At 42.1% G+C, this 16,890-nt stretch overlaps 1 protein-coding gene across 2 annotated transcripts; it reads left to right on the top strand.

The window, feature by feature from the left end:
• Positions 1 to 2,831: 2,831 nt before the first annotated feature.
• LOC101931338 (serpin B10-like) lies at positions 2,832 to 15,637 on the top strand. Of its 2 annotated transcripts, none has more exons than XM_024102829.3 (8): positions 2,832 to 2,983; positions 3,862 to 4,038; positions 5,532 to 5,576; positions 6,957 to 7,094; positions 8,257 to 8,374; positions 8,982 to 9,124; positions 11,946 to 12,113; positions 13,412 to 15,637. In XM_024102829.3, exons 2-8 carry the CDS (start codon positions 3,871 to 3,873, stop codon positions 13,814 to 13,816), a joined length of 1,185 nt encoding a protein of 394 aa, XP_023958597.1. In that variant the 5' UTR covers positions 2,832 to 2,983; positions 3,862 to 3,870; the 3' UTR covers positions 13,817 to 15,637. The 2 variants fall into 2 exon arrangements, with proteins under 2 accessions (XP_023958597.1, XP_023958596.1); XM_024102828.3 differs by having other exon boundaries at positions 2,863 to 2,983; positions 5,532 to 5,618.
• Positions 15,638 to 16,890: the final 1,253 nt, after the last annotated feature.

The raw sequence follows: 16,890 nt of genomic DNA on the forward strand, positions 1-16,890 counted from the left end.
TCTGCTTTGTAATAATTTTACTTTCAGCCAGCATCATACTAGGGCAGAGGTGGGTAAACTACAGCCCACGGGCCAGATTTGGAGCGCCAGCCATTTTAAGCCAGCCCTCGAGCTCCTGCTGTGCCACAGGGTCTGGGGCTTTCCCCACTCTGGCGCTCCAGCTGGGGAGCAGGGTCAGGGGCCACTCCAGGCTGCTCCTGGAAGCAGTGGCATGGCCCCACTCCAACTCCTACGCGTAAGGGCAGCCAGGGGGCTCCGCTCTGCATGCTGCCCCTGCCCCAAGTGCCGCCCCCACAGCTCCCATTGGCTGTGAACTGTAGCCAATGGGAGCTGCAGGGGCCTGTGGATGGGGCAGCGCGCAGAGCTGCCTGGCCGCGGCTCCGTGTGGGAGCCAGAGTGGGGACATGGCCGCTGCTTCCGGGAGCTGCTTGAGGTAAGTGCTGCCCAGAGTCTGCACCCCTGAGCCTATTCTTGCGCCCCAACGCCCTGCCCCAGCCCTGATCCCCCTCCCACCCTCCAAACCCCTCGATCCCAGCCTGGAGCACGCTCCTTCACTCCAAACCTCTCATCCCCAACCCTACCCCAGAGCCTGCACCCCCAGCCGGACCCCTCAGCCCCTGTCACACACCCTACTCCCCCTGCCCAGCCTGGAGCCCCATCCTGCACCCTGAACTCATTTCTGGCCCACCCCAGAGCCCGCATCCCCAACCAGAACCCTCACCTTCTCCCGCACCCCAACCCCGCCATACAATTTCTATTCCCAGATTTGGCCCTTGGGCCAAAAATTTTGCCCTCACCTGTACTAGGGACTAGTTTTCCACTGCCTTCTTCTAGTTTTATGACGGAGTAACCTCACTGAAATCGATGGAGTCACACTGGTGTAAACTAGGGCAATGGAGAATCAGGCCCTAAATATTTATCTGTAACTATCATGCAGTATGTTTATGCAGAACCCATATCTTCACACATTTTGGTGTTGGAGCCAGGGCTGGCTCCAGCTTTTTTGCTGCCCAAAGCGGCGAAGCAATAAATAAATAAATAAATAAATAAAGCAAGCCGCAGCAGCTCTATCGCGCCGCTTCATTCTTTGGCGGCAATTCGGCAGCCGGTCCTTCCCTCTGAGAGGTACTGAGGGACTCGCCACCGAATTGCCACCGAAGACCCGGACGTGCCACCCCTTTTCATTGGCCGCCCCAAGCATCTGCTTGGTTCGCTGGTGCCTGGAGCCGGCCCTGGTTGGAGCTCTTTGTTCAAATTCAGCAATCAGTTACAGTGGAATAAAATATTAGAAGCACAGAGTTTTTTGAGTAATTTCCTACCTTTTCTGGGACTGCTCCTAACTCTTTGAATTTAGGGCAGAGATTAAATAAGCTGGGTAAACTAGTGAACCTCCAGCTCTATTGAAAATATTCCAACCTGCCTGCAAACACTTTGGAAGTCCACGTTGCTAGGATGCAGCACACACCTTTCTTTTTGGTGCTGCTTCCTGAATAGGAAAAGAACAAACATGAAATAAGATTACATAAAGTTTTATTTATTTTATTATACTCACTATGACTGCACGAACACATTCCATCTAAATACTGTCCTGTTGAAGATAACAAGATAAAGCTGTGTGCTAAAACCCCAAAGAAGTCCCTATTATGGTATATGTCTACACAGACACACTTTCTAGGAAAGCGCTCCTTCATACAGCTTAGATTTTCAAAAACAAGGCAAGGTGAGGGTACATGTGCATTTCAGAATATCTTTTCTACTATTTTGGAGAGAGGAAACTCTTGGCTGCACATGAGCTATTAATTTTCATGCTGGGTCTCAGCATGAAACAAACAAACAAAAAAGCCTTTGAAGTTTTTAAGAAAATGTTTCAACATTTTAGCATCCACTGCACTGAGCGTGGATCAGTTTGTGCATCCAGAGATGTTCTTTAGTCCAGCCTTTAAATTAAAAAGGGATACTAGCCCTCATCCTTCAGTACACACAGCACCCACAACTGCCTTGAATTAGAGAGAAACTTCCAACATGGGAATATCTTAGCGCTCATTCCATGCATTCTTTGACAAGCCCATTTTCAGAGTCTTACGTCCTCCACTTAAACATCTGGTATTGGTCACTGTTGGAGGTCGAATACCAGGCCAGTTAGACTGTTAGTCTGATTTGGTGGCGGCATGGCGGTATCTATATTCCTAATGGTTTTAAATGAGGATGGTGGAGTCACAAAGTCTAATTGACCCCTGCATTTCTCCAGTTTTACACTGATATGCCTCAATTGAAATCTATAGAGTTACACTGGTTTAAAACTGAAATAATGCAGTGGAGAATCAGGCCACACAGAACACCCAACCAGCACAAAGACAGACATTTGTGTTGTTTGGTGTAAGTTAAACGCTAACTGCACTTATTTTAAACAAAAGTCTCACCACTACCAAAAAGAGAGTCACAACGGACGACATCACCAGACATTCTTACATTAGGCCACTCTGTGGTATTTTTGTTTATCCTATGCCTAAAATAGCAGCTCTTATAAGATCATTGTATTCATCTTCTAAATTTCTAAGACTGCTGTTTAAAACACATACAATGGATCAATAATCAGGTCAAACTTTACAACAAAAATTTCTGAAAAGTGGTGAGGAGTAAGAGTAGGTTTAGGTGGGGAAACATATTGGGGACTAGGAATGGAGAATGTAGGCTAGAAGGAGAGTGAGCTGCAATCTCATTTTATTTCTAAACATATTTATTGCCAAACCAATATTGTGTATGTCAACAATCGGGGCAAACTTTACAACAGAAAGTTCTGGAAACTGGTGGGGAGGAGGGGTAAACATAGGTGGCGAAATACATAGGGCAGTAAGAGTGGAGGATATAGGCCAGAAGGAAGCACAACTGTTTTATATTTCTAAATGTGTTTATTGCCTAACAAACAGACCCCAAAACGCAGCCGACAACACAAGTAATTCCTTCTCTCTCACAGGAATCTGAGGTAATGTAAATATTCGTATAGACATAATTAACTTTCTTTGAAACTTCTTTTTAACTACTTAAACCATGCAAGGGCAGATTAAATGATAAATTAAATGTTATGCAGTAAAACAGGGATTGCACATTTTCATTGTAAGTTTAATTTAGATTTCAATTCTTAGAAAACAGAGTGCAAGTATTATATACTTACAGAGTTTAAGAAAAGATACTGATATGGAGCAAAGGAATCAAAGGAAGAATTTTCTTGAGTAGATGACAAACCTGTTCCTTAAAATCTTAGATTAGATAAGTAAGGATAAATCTATTCAGGTGGTAGTTCTTGCTGTGAGATGGTACAACACAGCAAATTAATGAGTCAAGCACTAAATTGTTGTTCCCCTGAGGGGGAAGAAAAAGATTTTTATTCTGTCATCCTCTTGTTAGTCTTCTCATAACAAAAGAATCCATGACTTAGAATGTGTTTGGATGCTCCATAATGCTTTGTTGACAGCCATGGAACCCCAAAAGGGCAAAGACTGAGGCCCAGATTATCAAAGGTATTTAGGCACCTAAAGATGCAGAAAGGTGCCTACTGGTATTTTCAAAAGCATCAAAGCAGGTTAGGTGCCTAATTCATATTGAAATCTTTTTATAACAGTAAAGAGTGTGCATGATATGATTTGTGTGTTGTACAAGTACCTAGGGATCCATTTACAGCAGAAACTATAGGGCAAATAGTCTAAGGGAGTCTGGAATCATTGTCACTTCGATACATTTTCCAGTTTCTGAGGAAAGTTAGTTTATGATACAGAGAAAACAACACAAGCTGGAGACCAAAGGAAAAATCTTGACTCCAGTAAAGTCAAACTGTTATACTCTGTCTTCATATATTTGTCTTAGGTTTCAGCAATGGACTCTCTCTCAGCATCAAACGGTAGCTTTACTCTTGACCTTTTCAAAAAGCTGAATGAATCTTTTAAAGGCAAAAACATTTTCTTTTCCCCTTGGAGTATTTCATCTGCTCTGGCCATGACTTATGTGGGGGCAAAAGGTAACACTGCAACGCAGATGGCTGAGGTAGGTTGTGAAATTTGACTATGTACTGTATATATCTCGAGATGACAAATGGTTCCTACACACGCTACAACAACCTGATACTACAGTATTAAACACAATGTCTTTGAAGGAATGGTGAATGGAAATGCTGGGTAGACTATAGGGAATAACAAATTCACTACAATTTTAACTAATTTCAGAATTTCCCAGTAACTCTCTGTACTCTACACTGTTCAGGTACTCTGGGCCAGATCCAGTGTTCTGTTCAAAGGGAAAGCTAAAATTGAAGGTCAAGTTCTAAACTACTGGGGCAACTCCCTGTAAAGAGGAGTTCCAGGTGGCAGCTCCTGGCCCTATTAGCTTGGGGGCTTTCCTGAGGTGAAAGGGGGCTTGGTCGGAGCACACTGATCCTGGGCAGCTGAGTGGCTCCTAGTAACTTCTCCATGTGTCTCCGTAACTTCCCTAGGCAGAGATCTCCTTTATTTACCTCAGTTTTCCAGAATTCTCTTTGGATTGAGGTTCTCTGAATCCAACAGGTAACCCACTGAGAGGGAAAAGTCCCCTACTCACACTGAGGACCCCATCATTTCTCAACACCTTTACTAGCCCCTGCATCTCACTTGCTCCTATACTTCCCAGAGTGGTGCTGCTGGTTTGCTAGATAGGAGCCACCCCAATAGTTTAGAACCTGACCTTCCATTTTAGCTTTCCGTTAAAACTCAATTTAACATTATTGTAAACATTTTTCTAAGATGTGAATATCAGCGTTCTGTACATAAATAAATGCCAATACTGAAAACGTGGCTTGGTTCGTCCATAGCTCTTCCATGACAGTCGGCTTACACGCACAATTGAAACCTTTTCAGTTTAGTCCTATTTCAGTCTATTTACATTTGCCTGAATTTTGCTAATAAAAATGATAAAGTTGCATAACCATTGTAATTTGCAGGGATCATACCTTGAATTGTGTTTTGTTGCTTCTACTACCTCTGCTTTGAGCATAAATATATCTGATCATTACTATTTGATGGCTCTGTGATTACACCTTCATATGGCCATTCCGTGTACTCTGCAACTAAACTTCATTGTCTTTTTAATATAGCTTGTAAACCCTTGGGGGAAGCACTGAACCTTTTTATATTGTACAGCATCTAGCACATCAATGATGCCCAATAATAAACAGAGTACAATAATAAATGGCTGAAACCATCATGAATTTCACATGGTCGGACTATATGTCAGAGTTAAGTTCCACCTGATTCATAATGATGATCTGTTATTAAGCCAGCAATGTGACTGTGTGGTTATGACCTGGGTCTCAGTTACATTCAAATCATCATTGAAAATCATAGATATGGTGTCCTTAGCATGCTAAGTAGCAACCATCTTTGCTGACTAATTATAATAAATTGGAGGTTTTGACAATTAGGTCACTAGTAATTAATTTGTGTGTACATTTGTCTTAGATAGCGGTCTTCAAATATATTTACTATTTTTACAAACTCGGCTTGCAGGTGCTTCATTTTAAGAAAACTACAGGAACCGGAGGCTGTTTGCAGGTGACAAGAACTTCTCGTGGGAGGCCAAAGAAAAGGAAGATGGTATTCTTTAGAACAAAAATAAATCCGCTGTCTTTCTGGGAATAGGAAAGTTCAACAGCGGCACTAGTTTTGATCAGGCTATTGGTTGTTTTCAGCCTACATCTATATTGCTCCCCTCACCCTGAAAAATTGTAGTTAATAACCAATTAAGATTGCTTAAGTGCAAAACCCACTCACTCAAACCTTCAAAGGCAGGAAAGGCACCTTGATTCACACTCCTGAACAGCAAGGTAATACGCCACTGACTCTGCACCTCCCCAGGGAACTCCCTTCCACCTCACATATGTACAGATGGACCACACACACCCACACCAATGCAAAACCTGAACTCTGACTTCAGAGACTGGATAGCTACAGACATATCCTACAGCCATATGTGCAGTTGTGAAGGGTATGATGTGTCAATATAAAGATGGAAAGCATGATGTGGAAGTTAAGGTGGGAGTGGGGTATGTGACAATATATTGAGTCTAGGGAAGATTTGGAAAGTGTCTGTGGGAAGGTAGGAGAATGGCCAGGTGCATGTGGTGGTGGCGAGATGGGCGGGGGAAGAGACGGTACCCCTATTTCCCCAGCAGATGCATTCTGATGAATCTGCCTTGGTTCATTAGACTGGAGGGGGGAGCTGCCTGAAGTGTTCTGTTCTTCGGACAGCTCTAAGGACAAGCCCCTTTCCTCTCATCATTTTGGGAGTGGGTCAGGATAGGGGTGGATGTTCTTCCTGAAGAGGTCTCAAAAGCCTCTGTGCCAGCATTTTCTGCAGGTGAACCAGCTGTAGTTCTCAGCAGGGAATCCATGGCTTCTGAACTAAGGACAGTTTGTTAGACAAGGTCTTCTGCTTTTTAAGAGAAACAGAGGCCTCTATCTCTCACCTTCTAAGTCCCCTAACTTGCTCCTCTTTTATAATCCCTCAGTAATGGCACCCCGTTGCTGCTTCTAGTGCAGAGGGAAAGTTATCCCTCATCCCCAACAGAGGTGTGCTCCATCAGAGATGTGATTTCCACCAGAGTTGTATGACCCTGTGTTGAATATCACAGTCTCCATTGCGCAGGAGTGGAGCTCAAACTTTAAGTCCCACCTAAGCTGTAGCTCTAAGTACTCACCTGATAATGTTTGTAAAAGTCTTTGCAACAAGGGAGACACTGACCTGCTCACTATCCAGTGGAAACAATCTGATTACAGACAATTCAGTCAAATGCAGAGTCAATAAACAGAAAAAACAGAGGAATCTGCCGCGCCCTACCCCCCAGTAATTTCTGTCGAGTGTAGTAATCTTAGGAGTTACAAAATTTTCATAAAGAAAATGTGATTTCCAAGTTCATTGTGTCTTTTTTAAAGGAATCTGAGGACTGCAAAGCTGAAGACATTCATTCTGAGTTCCAGGCATTAATCTCTTTAATCAACAAACCCCAAACTTCTTATTTGCTTAAAACTGCCAACAGACTGTATGAGGAACAGACCTTCCAATTCCATAGTGTAAGTTGAATACTTTTACAAAGCTGAAGAGAAAGTTTTGAAAGATATTTATGACACTCAATGATTCAAGTTATTAATAGAGCAGATCGAAAATTTTCCAAAGGAACAATTTGCCAATGGGAAATGCTGATGTGATAAAACTGAAATGTTTTGTGGGAACATATAGATTTTGTTTAAATTTCTGATGAAAAATTATCAAAACTCTTCATTTCAATAAAGTCAAAGTGCTTTGTTTTGACATTATCTGTTTAACTTTTATATTAGATAGTATACATTTATATTATTACTTATAGTTCATATTATATACAATTGAAACAAAGCACTTCAACCTTGTTAAAATGGAAAATTTTCATGCATTCTAAGGCCAGAAGGGACCACAGTCATCATTTAGTCTGACCTCCAGAGAACATCCCCAAAATAATTCCTAGATCAGATCTTTTAGAAAAACATCCAGTCCTGATTTTTAAATTGTTGGTGATGGAGAATCCACCATAAACCTTGGTAAATTGTTCCAGTGGTTAATTACTCTCACAGTAAAAAAAATGTACATCTTATTTCCAGTTTGAATCTGTCTAGCTTCAACTTCCAGCTACTAGATTGTGTTATACTTTTCTCTGAAGAGCTCACTGTTATTTGTTTATTCCCTATGTAGGTACTTATAGAATGTAATCAAGTTATCTCTTAACCTTCTCTTTGTTAAGATAAGTAGATTGAGCTCCTTGAGTCTACAACTACATTTTCTGTTCCTTTAACCCTTCCCATGACTCTTCTTTGAATCCTCTCCAGTTTATCAACATCCTTCTTGAATTGTGGGCTCCAGAACTAGACACACAGTGCCCAGTTATCCTTATGATTAGATCATTTTGATATTTCCTAAAAGAATGTTTTCAGAATTATCATTTCACAGAAAATGTCAAAATTTTAACTTTTTGTTCTGATTTGGGATGAAAGGGAATTTCCAGTGGAATTGAAATAGAGATTTAATCAGCTCTAATTATTAAATATACTGTACCATAGATCTTACTTTTAAATTTTATCTAGCTTAAGTTGAATTGTACTCTCTTTAGTATTGTAGTAGTTATGTTGTACAGCAATCTGAATGTTTTTAAGTGATGCCATTTTGAATTTATTTTAATAGCAAATTTTCTCTCCTACCTTTCAGGGATACATAGAATTCGTTAAAAACTATTACCATGCAGAGCCCCAAGCAGTTAACTTTAAAAAAGCTGCAGAACAAGTCAGAAAAGAAATCAATTCCTGGGTTGAAAGCCAAACTGAGGGTAAGCTAAGAACAAACAATCCAAGCTTTGCTCTTCTCTCACTATAGTTGCTAATTCCTTTTGGGTAGGTGGCTGCATTTTTACATGTGTTCCTCCTGTAGTCAGGCACTAGTGGAGCTAATGTGGAAATTGAGGATGGAGAGGTGGACAGTTGAACAGCTTCAAGTGTCTGATTCAGAATATTTTGAATTCAATGGAAAGACTCCCATTGACTTCCCAAGGACTTCAAAGAAAGAAGGGAGCAGCCTTTAGAACCTGATTTCCTGATTCTAAAGAATCAATAGCTCCTGCAAGGCCTCTGGTCTCATGGGCCACCGTCACTGCTGGAACTATAGGAGCAGGATTTATGACCATGGACTCCCTTTTTCATGAGCCTGATTCTTCACAGCCTAGCCCCTTGTGTTGTTATTTACTCCTGTGCAAAAGGAGGATGAAATGGGTATAAAATGCTACCATTCTGATTTGGCAGAATTTAGAAACTCACTCAGAGATCAGGGGTTCTGAGGCACATACATTCTCAATGGATAATTAAAGAGAAAGCAAAATTAGAAATAGCCACTTGCTGTACTGCACTGGAATAAAAACACCATTCTTCTCCTTCTGAAAGGGAAAATCCAGAACCTGCTGCCTAGAGGTTCTGTTGATCCCAACACCGCACTGGTCCTGGTTAATGCCATTTACTTCAAAGGAAAATGGGAAAAGAGATTTCTGAATGAAAACACATCTGAGAATCTCTTCAGATTGAGCAAGGTATGTTTCACTAATGTTCATGCTGTTGAACAGTAAGAAACCTCCATATAGCATGAAAATCTTTCACCCACAGTTCATATTCCATCATAAAACTATTGGTAGCTCGACACATGGCCTAACGTAAATAACTGTGACAATTTTAATATTTAGTTAGTAAAACTACTACATAGTTTAAGCAAAGATTTGAAAAATGGGTTTTAGCTTCAAGAGGAGACTGATGGGCCCTATGTTATTAGAAACATTAGTGAATACCCTAATATATGCCAAGTCCAGCAAATTTTTACTTTAGCAATGCTCAAAACCAGGTTCATTATGAAAAATGCCAAAAGACACGTCACTAAGTCGGTTCTAGCTATAAGAAATCACAGATTATTATGTGGTAACACTCCTACTGACAGATGCAAGTCTATAATTCACGGATTTGGAAATGAATAAATGTGAATACCCTGTTAATGTGAAGGCTGTGCAGCTCTATAGACCAGTAGGTCTCAAACTTTTTTTTACTGGTGACCCCTTTCACATTGCAAGCCTCTGAATGTGACCCCCCCTAATAAAGCGGAGGCAAGTGGGATTTGGGGTGGAGGTTGACTGCTCATGACCCCTGAGGGGTCCTGTAGAGGGGCTGGCCAGGGCTCAACCCTCTCCGGGGTGGCAGGGAGCCACACCAGCTCACTACACACAGCTGAGGTTTGGGGAATTAGTCCGGCCGCGGGAGTCTTTCCTGGCGGCCCCTGCGGAGGCAGAAATAAGTACAGTTATGCCAGGGCCCTAGGTCAGGGTGGGGCAACAATGACTCAGGCCCTCAGGCAGGGGCTGAGCAATAATGCTATAGCAGTACCAACATAAACAGTAGCAAGCCCAGGCGCTAGGTCAGGGCAGGGCAATGAGTCAGGAGCTCAGGCCCTCCGGCAGGGCTGAGCAACAGTAGGCCCAAGCCTCCAAAAGGCCTGGGAGAGGGGGAGACTGCCACCCACGGGTTGGGTGGCAGGGGGGACGCAGGCCCTTCCACTCCACTGCGTCCCAGCCCAGGGTCCTAGCAGCGGCAGAAGACCTGCTGCGGTGTCCGTGGGGATCCTGGCCGCAACACACTGACATGGGCTCTGGCAGTGCTGCAGCCAGACTAGGGTTGGCTGCCCCCAGGCTACTTTCTGACTCCCCCTCTTGTGGTACCTCAGTCACGGCGGTGTCCTCCGGGGCGGTCCAGCACCATGGGTTCCTCGGGGTAGTGGGCGAGCAGCAGGCCCGGCAGCTCCTCTGGGTAGTGAGCACAGGGCAGGTCCGGCAACTCCTCCTGGTCGCGCGTGCAGGGCAGGTCCGGCGAGTCCTGGCGGGCACCTTGGGCCACGATGGTTTCCCAGTCGCGGGCTAGGCTAGAGGCATCTGGCCTCCCCGGCAGCTAGCCTTTAGTGAGCTCTGAGGGCAAGCGTTTATACTTCCGGGTCGCCGCCTGACCCTCTGAGGGGCGGGCTCAGAGCACCCTAGCTCCGCCCACCCCGGCCTCCGGATGGGCTCATCCTTCTCCGGGCAGGTGGGGAACCACACGGCCTCACTACAGGTCCCGACCCCCAGTTTGAGAACCCCTGCTATAGACTATAGTAACATTTTCAAAGGCACCTAAGGGATTTAGGAGCCCAAATCCCATTTTTCAAGTGATTTAGGAGCCTAACACTCATTTAAAGTCATTGTGAGTTAGATTAAGGCTACAAAGCACCGTTGTGATAGTCTAATCTGACCTCTTGCCTAACACAAGCCACAGGACTTCTCTGTACTAAATTCCTGCTTCAAGTCCAATAACTGTGCTTGAACTACTGCATATCTTTTAGAAAAATAGCCAATCTTGATTTTTTAAATTTCCAGTGATGGAGAATCCAGCACAACCCTGGGAAGTTGTTCCCATGGTTAATTACTCTCGCTGTTAAATATTTGTGCCTTAATTTCTAGTCTGAATTTGTTTAGCTTCAACTTCCAGCCATTGGTTCTTGTTCTACCTTTATCTGCTAGATTGAAGAGCCCTATATTATCAGTTTCTGTTCCCTATGTAGGTACCGATAGTCTATGGAACTCAGGAGTTGCAAACACATAGGAAGTGAAGTTGTAAAGGACTTTATGAAACTCCTGCAAACCAAAATTACCTCTCATGCAGCTAAATATAGCACACACACACATCCTTTGCACAGCACTGCTCCATAACTGAAACTAAGTGACCTTTCTGAATCCATGAAACTTTACAAACACTGAGTTTTTGTATTTATTATCCATGAGGCATCATTAATATGTACAGAATCCACTCTACAGCTGCTACTGCTAAGCCACCAGAGAGTCAGCCAAAGGCAGCATTGTTCTGTTTTGCCATGGTGGTGAAGATACCAAAGCAGCCCCTGCATGCAGTGACCTTTCTCCTTGTACTTAGAGGTTCCCCAGAATTTTCAGTGTTGGGAGCTGTGCACCTCCCTCCACTCTGTCTCCTCAAAGGTCTTCCCTGTAATAGGAACAAATGTCAGGAAACTCAATGAGGTGATCCTTGCAGAATTTTCTGGCTCCTCTGTCCCACCTTCTGTGAGTTATTATGCATGTACTGGGGAACAGTGGAAGATGAGTCCAGGTCATGGAAAACAATGCTTTGAGACAAACAACAGGACAATTAATATTGTCTCATGAAAGGAACCCTGTTAAACCATGCAATCAACTTTGGTTCATAAAACTGTATTCAAACTTTTATTCTTATTTCATCTGAAGCAAGTCATACATATTTACTGATAACCCATATGTTTCAAAGAAAGAAGTAATATTTATTTTCTTATGGAGATATATAATTTCACAGACCAAGACTAAACCAGTGCAGATGATGTTTCTAAAAGATACATTTCCAATATGCTACTTGGAAACAATGAAGGTCAAAATTGCTGAGCTTCCATACGTTAATAATGACCTCAGCATGCTCATCCTATTACCAGATGACATTGAGGATAAATCTACTGGTCTGGAACAGGTAAAACCATTATACCATATTGCTGTTCCACGAAAGTGGAATTTAACGTTTCTTCAGTGTGAGACAGCTACGGGATAATGTTCAGAATGAGTTTAGCAACATCCTGTACATTAATGTATATGGCTGTAAACAAATGTATGGCATACAAGTGCCTTTTTGTGATCAGGATAAGAACTGGGAAGTGAAACTTAGCAGTTCTGACGACGACACCACCTAAGGTACAATGTTAAGGGGTATCATTGGCATGATGTATTATTATCTAGATGAAGCCCAAAAGAGCACAAGGAATTTTCCAGAACAAATAAACCAGGTCTGTGTCCCAGAATAGCTAACAGCCTAGTTTCAGATACGATGCAATGAGAGAGCAACAAACCATAAGGAAGTAGGGTGAGGAAGTAGGCGGCTTGTAGCAGGGGGATAATTGGTTTCGACATGTGCAAGTCTTGTGGATTCCATAAAGTCATACATGTATTTAGGGAATACTTGATTCTCTAGTATGATATGCAGGATTTTCAGCATTCTGTTGGGATAGCTGCATTGAATGGGAAGTATAGTACTTGCTATACATTATGTGGTGATTCCTCTAAACAAGAATTCCAAACTGGTTGTTGAAGCCAGTTCTTTTGTCCTGTTTCTGTTGCCTACAAAGTGGACCACAATCTGACTCTCTGGCCCCTTGCAATTAATGCTCTTCCAAGAGCTGTACTCCCTTTCCCCCTGTTTTCTGGGCTCTCTTTATCTAGTGAAATAAGTAATTACTAACCCACCTTGCAAGGGACTAAGCTCCTCACAGTAGGTGCTGAGTGCCTCAACTCAATGGGAACCAAGAGAGCTCAACAACATAAAAAATCAGATGCTCCGTTTGCAAGCACATCAGGGCAAGGACCATATCCTCTTACTTGTCTGCAAGACCCCATGCACACCAATCATATATAGTTGTGATGGGACAAGTCTTCCTTGCATGCACATGTAGATGTTCTATTAACATTAACAGGAGCTCTATATGTGCATAAGAGGGGAACATTCCCATGTATGTTTAAATAGAAAAAACAAGGAACTCCTCTATTGACCCAATCCTGCATTCAAGGTCACCTCCCATTTAGATAAACGTGAGCATACATCACTTAGAACCTTGCAGGATCAAACCCTATTTGCATGTAGCACATCCTATAATGATGGCAATAGCCGGGGTGGTAGCAAAGTATGTGTTTCGTGCCTTTATGATGAGTTTTTTTCATTTACTCATGATTTCATTTTTGCTTTTTGTCTAATTCCCTTTCTTTCTTAACTCACTACAGCTAGAGAGGGAATTGACCTATGAGAAGTTATCGAAGTGGACCAGCCCAGAAATGATGAAGACAACTGGAGTGGAGTTGTTTCTGCCCAGGATCAAGCTGGAAGAGAGCTATAACCTCAAGTCCACTTTGAGCAGTATGGGGATGAAAGATGCCTTCAGTCAGAGCCAAGCTGACTTCAAAGGGATGTCTGAGCATAATGATCTGTTTTTGTCACAAGTTTTTCACAAATCCTTTGTTGAGGTCAATGAAGAGGGCACTGAGGCTGCAGCTGCCAGTGCAGTCGTTGTAGTAGTGAGATCATCTTTAAATCATGTAAGATTTAAGGCAGATCACCCTTTCCTCTTCTTTATCAGACACAATAAAACCAACAGCATCCTCTTCTTTGGCAGATTCTGCTCCCCCTAGAATGTATTACTCTCTGCTACCAAATAACATCATTTGCTCACCGTGCAACTAGGAAATACAAATTGAAACCTGAAATTCAAAGCTTAGGTCTAGTTCTTGCTTTTAGTTAGAGCCCTGAGCATAAGCTGCCTCCGTCAGGAGTAGCCTCAGAAGTAATTGTGCCTCAGAGACACACACTGAGGCACATTTTCTCCTGTGCTCCTCTGCTGTACTGAGCAGACAGTAATCTACTGCAGCCCCTTACAGAGTGCAGCATACTACCCACTGCACTGAGCCTGCTCTCCTGGCTAGTATTATGGGGGCCAGAGTCATGGCTCTGTAGCCTCTGTCCCTCCCCACTCATTTGTTCACAGGACAGGAGAATACATCTCAGCGTTCATGCCATGACCGCATCACCATACCTGCAGACAAGATGGGGGCAGGTCTAAAGCAGTCATGCTGAATGATTTGGGGGAGGAGGGAGCTCTTAATCTCTGCTACTGTCGCCCATGGACACATTAGACCCAGTCACAGTCAAGTGCTTAATAATTAAGTCTCTTCTTCGCACGTATTGCAGGTCTGTTTACAAAGGGTAACAGAAAACACATTAAAGTTCTGTTTGCAAATCCCAGGCAATAACAATGCCAGTTAATGATAGCGATTCAGCATTAACTCTGAATTTCATAATATTTGCCTTGAGTTTATTTATGAAGTTTTTCCCACCCAAAATATATTTTCTTTTGTTCTTTCAGAGTGTTAAAATAGAAATTTAACCTCATCACATACTGACCACAGCATTCTATTTGGAACTATGCCATTCTGTCTAAATGACAGATGCTCGATCATTTAGAAGTCAGTCTGCTGGACATACATTGTACATTCATAAGTGCTAAAAGAGTTCTTCAATCAGTAACAACACTGCTCATAGAAGCATAGGAAAATCAACATTAGGCCAAATCCTCCACCCATTGATTTCATTAGGAGTGTGATTTGGCTGACTAAAGTGTTAGCACATAGACGTAACGAGTTTGTTAGAGATTTTATTGTCTGACGTGTAATAAACTTGGAAGTGTACAAAAACATTACATATCTTTAGTTTAAATTTTCACTTTGAAAATTAACATTTTGGAAATTATTGTAATTTCATAAAATCTAAGGCAAAAGCATGTGAAATTCAGTGCTCCCTAGAGGCTCTTTAAACTAAACATTTATATTTACTAAGACCATCCTTTACCTCCCTAAGGGCCCAATTCAGTTTTTACTGATGTTAGAGGAAGGACTCTGGATGAGGCACTAAACATTCTGCCAATGCTCTCTGACAATGTTGGCACAGAGTCAGTGAACTGGCCTAGCCTCCCCAGCCAGTGAACTTGTCATCTTTGTCCATTTCATGACCTGCTGCTGTTTCTAGAGGGCTATGCAGGTGTGTCATGTTGCTCATACTAATGTTTGTTCCTGTGCCTGACTTTTTTAAAATATTTGTAAATTAGATTGTCTAACAATTCTGATGGGCACAACTGATATGAAAACTTTCACCAGCATGCCTCCTGTCTGTCTATATGTCCATGAGCATTATAATCTAAAACCTGCAGCATTCAAACAACAGTCATGTGTTGTTAATGTAATTACTGGTTGTAATTTGCACCCATTCCTAGATACCTGTATCACTAATAAAGTAGAAAAAATAGACTTTCATTTCAAGAATGCAGTTTAGCAAAGATATTCCTGTTATTTACCCAAATTCCAATGTGCTTTTAGCTGATATTTTACTCCATAACTCTAGTGTGTGACTTGCACTTAAAGCAATAAAAAAACACCGTGATTATGTTTCTATAATTCAAACTGGTGATTTAGTTGATTATAGATAGTGGGGGGGGTTGCGGAGCAGGGGAGTTGTCAATACTGTTTTGTTATGCTATGATAGTCTAAGCACTCTTAATATTTACAGTATGTTTTCATTGTTACCATTCCAAAATGATCATCATTTAACTAGGGTTGATTATGCCCAGTGCTTAATTTGTAATGAAAGAGGTGCCAGGGCTCAACAATTTTATTTTTTTTTACATACATAACAGATTCAGCAAGCCCAGAGGTGCCGGAGCTGTGAACTGCCAAGCCTAGAGGTGCCAGGGCTCAGCCCTGGAAAAATCTGGCACAAATTAAGCACTGATTACGCTCAGCTGAGATTTTTAAAAATACCATTTTCTTTGTCTGCATTAGGCTGCAAAATGGTGTTTAAAATCATGTTATTTAAAATGTTAGCTAATACATTTGGTAAACACATCTCCTTTTCCCAGTCTAGACAGGGCCTTAGTAACTTGCTTCTATGAATCTGCCGGGAGCAGCATGTATGAAATTTAACCCTAACAGAACAACTCAAACCAGCAAAGAAGGCAGTGTGTGCAAACTTCACTGAACATAACTAGCTCACTAATACAAAGAAAAAAAGTAAGTATTTCTCTATATGTACCCAAATACATATATATATAAATACAGATTCAGACAACAAACCAAACTCATGGCATGTACACTGAAGCCAGTGAATTTGAATTCTATTACTGCAGGACTTAGTTTGGCCCATTAGATGCTGAAATTTGTGACAACTGCTTGTGACACCACTGGACCTGAGTTTTATTTGTTCAGCTGCTTAACAAATCTGTTTTCACAGTACACCTGTACTAGAGTCACAGATGCTGACCAGAACTATTTGTCTAAGCCAGCAGGGCCTATGCTACCTGAAAGAAATACTGTAAAACTGTATACCAAAACAAAAATTAATAAATCTTACTTTTCTAGACGAGTGTACACATCCACATAAAATATCACAATGAACCAGTTGTGCTCCTCCCTTGCAAGTGAAAAATACTCTCTATGTACAAGTATCGGGGGTAGCCGTGTTAGTCTGTATCCACAAAAACAAGGCATCCGGTGGCACCTTAAAGAGTAACAGATTTATTTGGGCATAAGCTTTCGTGGGTAAAAAACCTCAGCTGAAGAAGTGAAGTTTTAGAAGTGAGGTATTTTACCCAGGAAAGCTTATGCCCAAATAAATCTGTTAGTCTTTAAGATGCCACCAGACGCCTTGTTGTTCTCTA

This window comes from Chrysemys picta, chromosome 2, assembly GCF_011386835.1.
Source record: "Chrysemys picta bellii isolate R12L10 chromosome 2, ASM1138683v2, whole genome shotgun sequence".
NCBI lineage: Eukaryota > Metazoa > Chordata > Testudines > Emydidae > Chrysemys > Chrysemys picta.